The sequence below is a fragment of the Pempheris klunzingeri genome, chromosome 13, assembly GCF_042242105.1.
Source record: "Pempheris klunzingeri isolate RE-2024b chromosome 13, fPemKlu1.hap1, whole genome shotgun sequence".
In the NCBI taxonomy this organism is placed as follows: Eukaryota; Metazoa; Chordata; class Actinopteri; order Acropomatiformes; family Pempheridae; genus Pempheris; species Pempheris klunzingeri.
This window is the reverse complement of record NC_092024.1, coordinates 18186715-18200735: the sequence shown is the minus strand read 5'-3', so window position 1 is coordinate 18200735 and position 14021 is coordinate 18186715. Positions and strand designations below refer to the sequence as shown.

The 14021-nt window shown below is 44.0% G+C and overlaps 1 protein-coding gene across 1 annotated transcript; it reads right to left on the bottom strand.

Annotated features, from left to right (window-relative positions):
- Positions 1-1232: 1232 nt before the first annotated feature.
- Positions 1233-11801, bottom strand: LOC139212326 (phospholipid phosphatase-related protein type 3-like). Its single transcript, XM_070842852.1, has 8 exons — positions 11721-11801; positions 11124-11309; positions 9429-9558; positions 8296-8491; positions 6612-6669; positions 4759-4932; positions 3020-3847; positions 1233-2288 (listed from the first exon to the last, which is right to left on the bottom strand). Exons 1-8 carry the CDS (start codon positions 11799-11801, stop codon positions 1233-1235), a joined length of 2709 nt encoding a protein of 902 aa, XP_070698953.1.
- Positions 11802-14021: the final 2220 nt, after the last annotated feature.

Below are 14021 nucleotides of genomic sequence, written 5' to 3'. Positions count from 1 at the left end.
ACATACAAGACTTCCAGGAACACCAGCCAGTTGGGTGCGTCCAACCAGCACCTGCAGAGCCAAAGTACATGTTGGTGGTGATGTTACTGGCTAGGCAGCTTACCATCAACATACCCGCCACCACTGTGTTTTGCCAGAGGGCCAAATGCAAAGGGCTACAGAGGGAAGAGTGTGCTAGCATGGTTTGATAAACAAACGTTAATCTCCTTAGTGCTGCCTTGGGCTCCGTAGCAGGTTTTGCACACAGCAAAGACAGACTGGCTGCCTGGCTTGCTGTGCTGTGCGGCCCAGCCACCCTTTTTACTTTAGGAAAAATTCTCTTTCCATTCTGTCGTCTCTCATGTTTACAAGAGCAATCCATTCAGTGACGTCTGTACGGGTGTACCCAACTGTGTGATCCTCCTTATACCCATCCTTTCTCCTCCTTCTCACTTCTCTGGTGGATACTGACAGATTTTCTTGGCATTAAACGTAAAATTCCTTATTTGGTTTGTTTACTCTGAGGGGTAAAAAGTCTCTAATGCTCTGTGGGTTGTGGCTAATACTCTTGAACCTGTGGTTAAACTTAACATTACTGCATTCTTTTCTTTATTCATAGCTTTTGGATGTTTTGAAGCACGAGTTTTTCAGCTGGTTGAAACAGCTAATTCTCTGTGTGTAATGGTTGGCAACCTAAAACAGCTGTGCTAGTTTTAGGAGAGCTAGTATTGCCTGTAGTTGTTTTGTTTTCTCAGTCTTATCCCCCCTCTCAAGGGAAGCTTGATTTAGCAAATCCCAGACCGTTCATTGTGATATCTCTTTCAGCTGCAGCCTCTTCCATTCCTCCTTTGAATGTGTCTTAAAGAAATTCGGAGGATGTGCGTGCTGAAACTTGAGGGGAGTGATGGTTTTTAATTCTTCATCCTGCCCTCTTTGACTCCCCTTTCTTCCCTTGTCTGTTCTTTTCCCAGTCAGCCAGCGCTGTGGGCAGAACAAGTGAGCAGGGAAAAAACCAGATCCCCTGCTGAGTGTGTGTGAGCTGCCAGACCTCCCCATGGTCCTCCATCCCTGCTGCCTCTTCATTTCCAGCATTTAGACTGAAGCTGATGTTCTGGATTCAAGGTCTCTAAGCCTTTTTGTCATTTTTCAAAAGTCATACATTTCTATTCACCTGCCACAACCTACTCTTTCAGCCGAGTCTTCTGAAGTACAATCATTGGTATGACAATGATGTCTGTCGTTTTCCTCCTTTACTATAACATCCTCTCATTCTGCATGGCCTTGTAGTAGTGTTCCTGCTCGGCGTGGCTGCGGGCAGAGACGGAGGGCCGACGCGGCAGGGTGGAGGAGCGGGACAGCGCCTGGCTGTGGCTGTCCATCAGTAAGTCAGGATGGGGAGGAGGGGGAAGCATGCTGGAGCAGGACGGGTGAGGAGATAGATGCATGGAGGATGAGGGGTGAGGAGGAGGTGGCAAGGGAGAAGTGGATATATGTGGAGGTGGGGGCATGTGACAGGCAGATGGGTGAGGCAGTGGGGGCATTTGGGAGACAGATGGGTGAGGAGGTGGGGGCATTTGGGAGGAAGATGGGTGAAGAGGTGGGGCCATTTGAGAGGAAGATGGGTGGGGAGGTGGAGGCATTTGAGAAGACGACGGGAGCGGTGGTGGGGACATGTGGGAGGACAGCTGAGGAGGGGGAGGCATGTGAGAAGAGGCAGGATTTGGAAGAGGAGGAGGCATTGGAGAGGAGCTTGAGTGTGGAGGGGGAGGCAAGGGGGAAGAAGAAGTGTGAGGTGGTGGTGGCGGCAGAGGGGATGACAGCATATGAGGAGGGGGAGGCAAAGGGGAGGAGGAGATGGGGAGAGGTGGAGGAGGCAGCTCTGCTCCTCCTTCGGCGCTGCCGCTGGCTGAAGAGGAGCCCAGTGAGTCACTTTTAACTGGGAGTGTCCGGTAATCCCGGTAGTGACTAACATTGTCCTGTCGCTGCAGTGATGCACGGTGTTTGTCCACTGATGTATCGGCGGACATCATGTTACCGCTGATGGTGTTTCTCCACTCCCATGGCTTCCCATTACTGGCCGAAACACGTACCACTGGGTGGTGAGGGGCATGAGCGTCAATTGTGACGATGCTCCCGCTTCCGGCGATGCTCCCTGGATTGCTCCCAGTGCAGCTGTCTCTGTCAGATGGGATCCGGTAATAGGGCGACTCGGAGCAGTTGGACCCGCCACCGGAGGAGGAGCCACCTTCTGATGTCTTAGTGGAGGAAGTGATGGGTCCGTGACCCTGCTGCTTAGACATGGCTATCACCTGAAGGACAGAGGAAAATCTCTCAAATAGCTGCTCCAGATTAGCTACCACATGGACCTTGTTGGTGATATTACTTTGTCAGCTGCTCCTCCCAAGGGAAACAAAGAACTTTCACTCTCAAGCTCTGAGGAGTGGAAATTGAAATATTTAAAACATCAATTACAACTGGGTAACTCCATCTGTTGAGGAAGATCATGTGATACGACTGAAAGCTCCACCGCAGCCACTGAACGGATCATATGGTCAGCAGATTGCCAACTGCTGTTTCTAAGGTCAAGAAAAAACTTTCAATCCCAAGAAAAGCAGCTAATATGAAAATCACCAATTTGTATTACAAGATTGCTCTGTACCACAATAAACCTATTATCCAAGGACTTTTATTGCGGTAAACATTGTAAAGGGTAATAGTAATATATTCATTATCCCTAACAGATATTTAAGATTTACTCCAAGTATAATTACTATTTGAACTCTTGTGGGAATATTTTATATTGGAAACTAATCATTGAAATTACTTCCACCCAAGCTGTTCCGTTTTGATTCTACAAACAAAATAAATCATAGGTGTGTAGCACACACAGCGTTTGGCAGCTATTAAATCTTTCTTCTGTCTAAACGATATTTTTCAGAGCTGGCTGAATGCCACTTGAAATAAAAGAATGAAATATGACTGCTCAAAATAATGGAGTTACCATGATTTGCAGGCAATCCTTTTCTAATTTCTTCCTCACCTGGGTGACTCTTTGCTGGCTGGGCGGCTGGTTGGGCTGCGTGTTGGGAACACGGGGAGTCGACACCGCAATGGGCCCTGGTCCTGGTTCCTTCACCCCTCCCTCAGTCAGTGACAGCCACTTGGCGCGGGTCTTGGCACTCTTCGGGGAGACAGGTGGTGGCCGGCTGGCCTCTTCGGGGATGTGAACGAGTGGGGGTGCCACTACCATCCTGACTCCAGTTGGTGTGGCGATGCCCTTGTTGGCCTGCACTGTGGGATAAAGAGAGGAAGGCATCTCTTGGTCTGCTCCCTCTCCTGCTGCTCCTCCCTCATCTCCTTCATCTCTCTTGTCCAGTCCCTCCTCCTCGTCTCGTGAGCTCTGGCTGCGGAGCTCCAGTGAGCGCTGCTTCCACTCTGACACCAGCTGCCGGGACCTCTGGGGGTCAAAGGGCACGTGGAAGGTCATGTGACGCTGCGTGGTAGCGGGCTCATCTGAGGGCGAGATGGGGCTGTTGCCGTTTGCGACTCTGGGCAGCGTGTTGCTGAAGGTTACCATGGTTTCCTTGCCCATGGGACCCCGGGTTGCCAGGAGCTCCACATCAGCACTTGCTCGTTTCAGGGAGGCCAGGGACGCCTTCTCCCTCCTCACCTTACTGCGGGCCCCAGACCCCAGCCCTGCCCCCAGCTCCTCTCTGCTCTCAGACACCCTTGGAGTCTTCCTGTACAGGGAGTCATGACTCCGCTGACTCAGCACCCTCAGGCTGTCCTTCTGCTGAGCTGGGGTAAGTCTTTGTAAAGAGTGAGCATCTTCTTCTGATGCTTTGAAGTTTCCCACTGCATACACAGCCTGACAGAAGACAGAGGGATACAGGGAGGGGGGTGGTGGAGGAGGAGAAATAAATGAGGAGATAGAAGTAGCCAGCATGTTAAATAAAGAGTGAAGCGTGAAAACTTATTTTCTTTAATCTTTGGGAGGGAAGAAAATTATATTCTTAATAGCAAAGAACAAGTGCATGAATAGGCATCTCTCCTTCTTCCTTCTGTTTAGTCTGAGGTCAGCATGAATCACTCCCTCCCCCCTCTCTCAGAATTCATCCTTTAATGACAGGAGGAAACGCTCCCCCTCTTAAAGAGTGAAAGACGAGAAAGAAAGAGAGTGAGAGGAGGGGGGAGGCGTGGAAAATGGGAACGACAAGTTTTCTTAAAACGAAGTGTGAAATTGTTCCAGAGAGTTCTTATCGGATTATTCATTCTTTCTCCCTTTCTTCCATAATAGAAAAAGCTATATATAGAGCCTGCCAAAAAAAAGACTGCTTGGAGAGACGAGTATGGAAGCCACACGGAGAGGTGATGAGAAAAAGAAGCATTTGTGAGCGCGTGCCGTGATACTGTTAGAATAACACAATGGGACAATTCAGTCACAGCAAAACAAATAAACCATTTGATTAAAAAAATCTATTTATGTGTATTCGGTCATTCCCACGCTGCATGCTGACTTTTAGCTACTGCCTGGGGAAAAATCCCTAAATACATGCAAACATATGCTGGCACTTCTTTTACCAACTAAATCCTGAAATTGTAAATCCATTTCAAGTCATTTTTAATGTCTTTCAGCAAGTTACAAAATCATAAAAGGGGGAATTATTTTGACACCAGCAAAACAATTAACCCCTTAGAATATATCTTCCTTTAAATTTGTCTGATGACTCTTTTGCTATGCTTGTCATTCACACCGTGAGGGCATTTTGTTAAACTAACCAGGTAGACTCCAATGCCGGCTCCTATGAGGTATCCCACATAGACGTCTATTGGGTGACTGCGGTGCTGAGTGATCTGCGTCAGCCCGGCGAGGCCTGCCGCCATGCAGAAAGCGAACACCAGCAATGGCTTCAGCAGCTTGGTTGTGCTGTTGATGCTGGCATTGAAATACATCTGTGGAGAGAAAGAGAGGCACACAGCCAGACATATCAAGACTTTGGTGCAGATGTCATTAAAAGGCATAATAACGCGCTACATCATCCAGTCTTTTTGCTAAGCTAAGCTCACTGTGTCCTTGCTGTCCTAGCAAAAAAAAAGGAATCATCGAATTTCCCAAAAAGCTCAATTATTCCTGTGGAAGCACTTCATTTCTTTCGCTTCCAGTGTCACAACTAACACTCGCTTGAATAATTATCTTTGAGTGGCATTATATTGAAAAAGTGACAATATTGATTGTTAGTGCTATTTTAAGAAAGTAATTCTCAGCTGCGTATGGGTTTAACTGATGATTAAGATAAATATTCTTCGACAGTAAAACAGAGTAGAGGAGAGCAGGGAGGGAGGTTATATTTACAGCCACATTCAAATTCTCTGCAGGCAGACTATATTTCGATTCCATAAAGCGGAGGACAGCTGAGCGACAGAAAAGCAGGCTTTGCAAAAATATCCATTTTAACAAGCTTGTCCATCTAGTATGGGGCATAAAAAATCCTCCTTTTCTCGAAGCAAGAGGGGGGGGGGGAGACATCTGTCAGCGGGGTGACATTTCATTTATTTTCAATGCAATTGAAATTTCTGTGAGGTTACATGCTTTGCCCGTCTTGATTCAGCAAATTTCTAAACAAAAACAGTTTGAAGAGGAGGTAGAGTGGAAAACAAGTGAAATCATTTCACCTCATTGTAACTGTCCACAAAGGTTGTTTGTGATTGAAAACTAGAAACACTACTGAAGTAAAATGATGTGACACCTGTTTTTTTGGCTGCTTCTGTACTTTTATAGATATTAGACAACATGTTGTAACTCTAGCAACCAAAACAGCTGCTTTCCTCTCCTGTCTTTTCTCTCTCATCAGAAATCTGTCTGGTGAGCTTTAATGAGCACACTCTGGGCTCAGTGAGGCAGCAGTGATATGGCCAGTAGCTCATAATAGCCATTGGTGGACGTGTGTGTTTGTGTGTGTGTGCGTGTAGGAGGGTGGTACCTCATGGAAAAATGACAGTGCTACTTTGCTGTACAGTTCACATACTGCTGCCGTCAGCATCGGACGGCAGAGTGGCAGAAAGCGAGCCAATATACACAAAGATGTAACAGTGAACGCTGAAATCTAACCATGGAGGGCAGTTCCAGTTATTTTCTTTAATATGAGATTTGGATGGCTCTTTGGCCTGAGGGTACTGTGATCTGAGATCCGGAAATATCTCTACAATGCAAATGTAACTTATTTATGACGTGACAGTGATTTCATTCCAGCTTAAAGCCCTGCAATATGAAGGAATCTTATGTTGCCTAGAGCAATGTTTGTTAAGAATAAGTACAGGAGCATCTGGATAGTTATCATGAACACAGATAATTGAACAGATGAGGAATCATTGTCATCTGTACAAACTCAAGAAAATGGATAAAGTAATGTGATGCAAAGATGCTGCAGAAATATGAATGTATCACCAAGGTTTTTACAAAGATATATATATAAAAAAATTTAAAAAAACAGGGTAAACTAGTTATTACTTCAATGTTACACTGAGACAGAGATATACCCAGTAAACACATGCAGCCATACAGTATATGATGCAAATACATCATACTCAAGGTACACATGCACAGAGGGCAAGTGAGACACGGGAGTGCTTACGGAGATATAGACAGCAGCGAAGCCAGAGAGCGTTGCATGCTGGGACGGAAATGTTTTCCTGAGGGAAGAAAGGGGGAGAGTTAGGTGTGTGAAAGCGTGAAGAAGAGAAAGATTTATACTTTCACAAAAAATTCAGAGAGTGTTTATTGCCTCTGAGTGGAGCTGTCGTGGTTGTTTGTGTTACTTGTGATGTCAGGATAATATTTGACATTAAAACCTGTGTTTGTCTAACCGAGAGCCCGTCCTTGTGTGTGAGCGTTAACAAACACAAACAGAATACCACGGGGCATTCGTGGTAACATTAGAGGAGCGCAAATCAGTTCCAGTGAAAGTCTTTTATTTAGAGTTTAGAAAACTGTATCATTAAATCTCATTTGATTTGCCTTAATAAGGCATTCTTTGGGTGAGAGTGTGTCTCTTGCAATGCTGTATTTATCTTCTCCCACTTTGTCAGTGCTAAATCTGTGTGTGTGCTGGTTAGGGGAGTGTGCTGGTCCCTCTACTTGAAGACCAATTTGAGTTTTCAACCTTGAGAATGAGGACATTGGGAAAAAGAGAGTATATTTTAGCTGATTCTGACTTTTTCAAAGTACTTTTTTAAGGATCAAAACTTCAGGCTTCAGGCTAGAATTACGTTTAGTTTACGTTATGCTCATTTTTGGGGTTAGACATTTAGTAGTTACAATATGGGAAAGACGCTTATTTGCTTTCTTGCTGAGAGTTAGATGAGAATATTGATACCACTCTCATCTGCTGTACTGGTATTAATCATCTCATCTAACTCAGAAAGCCAGACAGCGAATGAGGCTATTTTCAAAAACGTCTATTCCTTTAAGGTTAGGGTTAGGAGCTAGCCAATGCATTATGTCAATATGGGTCCCCACAAGCATGGAAGTACAAATATTTGTGCTTTTGTATAGCTGGGATTATCCCTATATCAGCTATATTTAGCTGTAATCTTTTCTCTGTCTGTATGCACTTACTATGCCTGTCTAATACCCATATGCCGTAGCTTGATTGTCTGACCTATGCCTGTCTGCTGCACACTGGGATGTTAAAAAGTACGTTCTGAACCCAGACTTAGCCACAGCACCTGCAAATGAGATGATCCAGCTGGGCACAATGAGAATTTGTAAGGGCATTGTAACAAACTACTAAGCAGCATATCATTAATAAAGAAAATCTTGCACTATTTTAAAATTCCAACTGTAACAACAACAATGTCACTCCTTAGCTACTTTAATCTCCTGTAATCCTCTTCAAATGCAAATTAATTTTGATGACTCCACGCCTTAGTTTGCATTCACACAATAATACGGTATACTGTGCAACTACTGTAAATCCCTTTATCATCGTAACACAATGTCTTCAGTAGAATTTTCTGATAAAGCAGATTTTTTAATGAGCAGAGCCACAACTGCAGGCATGTATATAATATGCGGTATGCTGCTAAATGATTCTGAACATCAACTAGTAAGCCAAGTTACCGACCACTGCTCTATTCTTATTAGATGGCATAAAAGAATTAGAGTGCTGAGAAGCATATGAGTAAGGCCCTACTGCAACCAAACTGATTTCTTGTAGTGAATGCACTACACCTGCTTGTCTTCATGTTATTTTAATGTTTTGTATACGTGGATAAAACATTTTAATTCAGGCAGATGGACGTATGAGCACGACTCACCTTGCTGACATGATGGCATACTGGTCTTTCCCCATGCAGATGTCACGTGTGATGTAGGCATTGTTGTCACATGACACTCCCGGCGCCGTGTAATTGGGCTGACAGACGGTGAGGAAGAAAGGGGCGTGGTAACCAGTAGCTAACTGGATGACATCTGTCACCAGGGCTGTTGCCAGGAGACCGAACACATGAACACCTGAGGGACAGATAGGCAGGACAGAGAGAGCCGGTGAGGCAGCCTTGGTAAATGAACTAAAAGCCCAAGGTGATTTCATCACACTGAGCAGTTCATTTATGAACACCTGCAGTCGGGAAACAACGCTGAATTTGCTCCAGCAACCTGAAGTAACACCACAAGCTTTCAGTTTGTTACGTTATGAAGCTTTTCCGCAGACAGTAAGTTTGGCAAGGTGAATTAATTCCTCTTTTTCACTTCAAAGCTCAAAGTCTGCCTCAAGATATTTCCCGTGGAGCATTATATCATGCCTGTTTCATTTTAAGTCACTCTTCATTTAATGCATGTAATTAGCTTGTTTCCGTACTCTAAAAAGTCGAATCGAGTTGGGGGCTCAGCCAATAAGTGTCTGAGCCAAAACTGACTGATTTCTATCTTAAAAACAACAACATTTTGTTCCTAACTACTGACTGCAGACAGTTTTTTTTACAATGTTAACGCTGTTGGTAACCTATGACCAAATGTAAAATAGATCTGGGGACATGATAATCTTCCATAACCTGACTTTGCAGGATTAGTCCTCTGTTCAAAGGCCATAAGCATAATTAACAGTTAACACTGTCCCACTTATGCAGTTACCAATTTACTTAAATAAATACATCAGAATTCACTTCATTGTGGGGTTTGTTTTGGATCATGTGATTAAAGGCGTCTGCATCACCAACATCCTGTTTGACAAACCATGTGGTTAATGATACCCTCTAAAAGATGGCCCCTGAGGAAACCTACACCACAACTATTGACACATCCATAGCAACAGCCACGTATCCAGCCAAAGTTTTCTTGAGCATACCCTGAAACCTATTCATTAATCATTAGATGCTGCGGATTAGAATGTGACCTTAATTCCAAAAAACTCCCCCAAAAAAACCCCAAAAGGATTGGTAGTGGGATGTACCGACGAAGCGCACGGTTCTGCGTAGGAAGGAGTTGAAGCTGCAGCCTCCAGCATTGATGCTGCTCTCCGACTTGGGACACGTCTTCAGTTTGGACTGCATACAGTACATGAGGCCCTCCCCCATCATAATCTAGAGACAGAGAGAGAAAAGTAGGTAAAAGGTATTCTACGAATTTCATAAACAACATAGAAAACACACAAAAAAGAACCAAAAGAAAGAGACAAAAAAGAGAAGAAAAAAAGGGTAAAAGCGCTATTAGTGTCAAATATCCATTTCTGTGATGGTGAACTACAGTGAGAGAGAACTACGGATCGAGAATGGAGGCAGGATGCTATTGAATAGTGATCACTTCCAATCAGAGTGATAGATGAGTGTTGGAGAAGTGTGCTCTTTCCCATGCTGCTGATGGATTAGCAGTGCGTGTGTCTGTGTGAGAGTGTGTGTGTATTGATTCGGGGGCCGATGGCGTGTCTGATGGTGTGTATTGGAATGTCAGGTGTGTATTTATCAATGCGTCCATTGATTATGCATTTCTGAGCAGAGATTGAACGTCCTTTGTGAGTGTTCAAGAAGCTGAACGCTTGCATATTTGCGTGAGCCATGCGTTTACACAAGCGTTTCTGTGTGATGTATGTGTGCAGATCTCACAAACCCCCCAAACTCCAAGACACATATTAGATCACTGATCCTCTGTGATAAGATTTTATCGTTGTGACTCCACTGTGGGAAGATTTAGTTATTGTAAAGCTTCGCTAGTCAACATTTTTACATGAACAACGGATCAAATGTTGATCAGTGACAAACCCAGAGGGAATTATTACCCTACTCAACAACTCAACTAGCTTTGTTCAGCTTATTGCTGAACAAAGTGGTACTGACTGCAAATTCTGCTCTGATCAGCCCTGTTTCCTGCAGCGGCATCTGTTTTCAGGGGAAACCAATTGTATGCTACCTGCCCAGCACCAGCTGGAGCTAGTGGAAAAAGTTGAACGCCAAGATCAAGTTATTTTCTTGATGGTTGGTGGAGACCAAAACAGAGCTAAAAGGAGTAATACTGAAACTTAAATTCATCATCCGACCAAAATTACTCAAAATTTCTGAAAAAACAAAATTTTTCTACTACACCATTTGTCATTTGCAAGTTATTCCTAACATGTTAAGTTGATCATAACAATTGCTGATTTTTCAAAATTTTGTATCCATTACCTTAGTGATATATGTCTGGACTAATCTTTTCACAATTACACACAAGACCATGAACAGCACACATGCTGGAATTACTGTGTTTACGCAGATACTAAATGGCTATGCTGTTGCCGTGCGCACATTTAAACAGGACATTGATGTAATCTTTGTTCACAGGAAAATCTGAGTATAATAAATAACCCTGTAAAAATCCACTGGATCAACGATTCATCTTTGCACATATTCATCTACTTTTGAGAGAATTTAGCACTTGCTTCCTCAACCCATGAATTGAACAAGTTGAACATCACCATTCACACACCTTAAAGCTGCATGCAAAGAAAAAATGGAGCTGCCATTTATAACATTCCCTAAAACTGTAAGTATTCCTCAAACTCACCTTCATGCAGGTAACACCCTTTTATCCCTACCAGCAAAGTGTGTGCGTGTGTGTGTGTGTGTGTGTGTGTGTGTGTGTGTGTGTGTGTGCGTGTGTGTGATGGACTTACAGATGCTGCAGGACCAGCAAAGGCCAAACTCAGCAGCATCAACAGAGGGATGAGTTCATCGCCCGTCTCCACGTAAGGCATGGAGAGGTCACGGTCATGGCAGCGGAAGCCCACCATTGCCGGGGACAACACATCTGTCAGCTCCAGGAAGTACAGGGACACCAAGGAGGACAGGACGATGGGGAGCTAGGCAGGCATGTGCACACACACACACACACACACACACACACACACACACAGACACAGAGAAATGCCCGCCACATGCACAAGGACAAGGAGAAAGTCAAGAGTGACTAGCCTTTAATATTCCTCTGGAGAGAGGAGATTCATCCAAAGTTTTATCACAACAACTAATACACACCTTCACATAGACACAAGGGAAAGGAAACAAGTGATGACACCATAACATTTGCTTGTGAACATCAAACTATTGCCCTCAGTAGAGGTCCAATACTTCCAGATGCAATCAACATAAAAAGCTCACTGTATACAGCAGAAAGAATGACTCAGCTAGTGATTGATTGGTGAGTCATATTGACCAAGCATTGGTATATAAAAAAGATGATTCATCAATAAACCCAACCTATCTACACATACCTCGACAAAATAAAAGCATGGCAGCAGCGTCATGCTGTCTTTGGGCGGTTTCTTCTTGGCTTTGTTTTTAGGGGACGTCATCTTGGGGTGGGACCAGTCACAGCCTGTTGGGATAACAGATTGTGAAGAGTTGTCAGAGTGGGGTTTCAGAGCACTTTCATGGATTTCCACCATCAATATTTCCTGAATGCATCAAAAAGATGTTCAAACGTCTGCCAGGCCTGGACTTATCTGATGAATCAAACATAGATTCAAAAAGATTTCAAAGGCTGGTTAAGGCTTAAAGGTGTTATTTCACACGAATTTAAATGCATGAGTTTGAAGAATGAGACCTTGTATTAGTATTAAAATATATTCTGAGCAAATTTGAGCAAAAGTGTTTGGTAATGAGGGTATTATTAGTCTTTGCACATCCATACACATTCAGCGATTAGGCCAATAAATCTGCACATGCGAATTTGATAACTACACTGTATGTAAATGTACATGCAGTGAGCCGGAGGTTATTAAGATGCTGTATGTTGAAAATTCATGGTGAAATCTACAAACAGAGAAAGAAAAAAAAAATCAAATTCAAAAGGAAGCTATTAATTTCCAAATGGTTGTTAAACACTAAATTCATCTTCCTCACCAACTGACACACACACACATGCAGACCAGTGACCTGCGGGCGATCAGAAGGCCTCAGAGAGAAATGAGAGCCAAGGGCCCATATGGAAAACTAAACAGAGTTAAATATTCACAGCGCTCCCTACAGCTCACTACTTCTCCCCATTTCTGCCTGTCTTTCTATCTCTGCATCTCTGTCCTGTACCTATTCCCCTCCTTCTTGTTCACTCAGTCTTGCCCTCTTTACCTCTCCCATCTCTTCGTGTCCCATTTCACTTATCATGTTCTCAATCGCCTTCATCAATCCCAGTCCCTTCGTACCAACACGCATCAATTTTACCAACTTTTCTAACATTTGCTTCCACTCTATTACCCCCAGTTCCTTATATTTTACTCTTTTTCTACTGACATTCACGGCTATGCTGATATCTCCGTTTCCATGGTCTGTATTGACTTTTAATATAAATTGCACACTTGCCAATACAATGACTGTGAGGATCTGGTTTAGCTAAAAAGCCTCGGGTGTGTCACTCTATAAAACATGCAATGAAACCCGCTGCACCTTGTGCCACAAACCTGCTGACCCAACTTAAGTGAATTACACTATCTGAAATGGCTTTCAGTGGAGAGTTTGAACTCATATCGGTGCAAATCCCATTTTCTACTTGTGGTTTCCCTTTTTGGCACACAAAGTGGCCAATTCAAGGCAGACTGAATAAAGCACAAAATCAGCTGATCTGAGGCTTCAATCTAAAAATAATTTCCTTCAAGAAACACATATTGGCTGAATGCTATCTAAGCATCTTTACCTCTTTCTGCCTCTGTCATCTTCTGCCTCTCCATTTTATTGTCTTTCGCTCTGATTTTGTTTAGCTTTGCTTGTTTCTCCTTCACTGGCACTCCCTCTCTGTTTCTTGCCATAACCCTTTTTGCAGCGTATCTGTCTTCAAATCCCCATCTCTGCTTCCTACACCTTCCCTTCTGTCCTTCAGTCTTCACACCTCACTCTTTCTACCTCTCCCCCTTCTTTTTACCTCCATCCGTCTTCCTCCGTTTCTGTCTGTTTCTCTCTTTCTCTCCAAGATAAGAGGGTCTGACCCTGAGGCAGTGTAAGGCACTGTGAATCAAAGACTTCCACAGTCTAATTTCCATGACCGCTAGAAATGAAGAGCAGAGGAAAGGAGAGGAGGAGAGAGGAAAAGACGAGAGAGGAGACGAGACGAGAGGAGAATGGGAGAGAACTGGGAACAAGATAAGTGGAGATCAAAGACATAGAGGAGAAGAATGATAAAAAAAAAAAAAAAACGAAGTGTAGCTCAAGTTTGCGTACGTCTGGTAGATGTGTATGTCTGGTAATGCTGGCGGTGGGAGAGGGGGTTGGTGGCGGGTGAGGATCAGAAACAGGGTGGATATTGGGATGGACGGATTCCAGTGTAGCTGAAAGCAGCTTAGGAAGATGCTGGGTCCTGGGTCTCACTCTCCCAGCCGCTTGGTCTCAGTGACCTACTCCAGTCAGCACTTAAACCTCACCCCAACACACATCACACACACGCAGAATGAGCCTCTTTACTGAAGAAAGCGTCTCGTTTATCTGTCGCACCAGCATTTGTCCTCCGGGGCATGTCATGTGTGTGTGTGTGTATGTGTCTGCAAAATGTGTGTAGAGCCGCTGTATGTTTGTCCTCTCAAACG

What these genes read in the sequence shown, in the direction of transcription:
- LOC139212326 (XM_070842852.1), bottom strand. Translation starts at nt 11,801, where the DNA reads ATGACGTCCCCTAAAAACAAAGCCAAGAAGAAACCGCCCAAAGACAGC. An exon ending in CATGCTTTTATTTTGTCGAG is followed by an intron (nt 11,310 to 11,720) that starts GTATGTGTAGAT and finishes ATGCCTGCCTAG; the next exon opens with CTCCCCATCGTCCTGTCCTC. An exon ending in TCGCTGCTGTCTATATCTCC is followed by an intron (nt 4,933 to 6,611) that starts GTAAGCACTCCC and finishes TTCTCTCCACAG; the next exon opens with ATGTATTTCAATGCCAGCAT.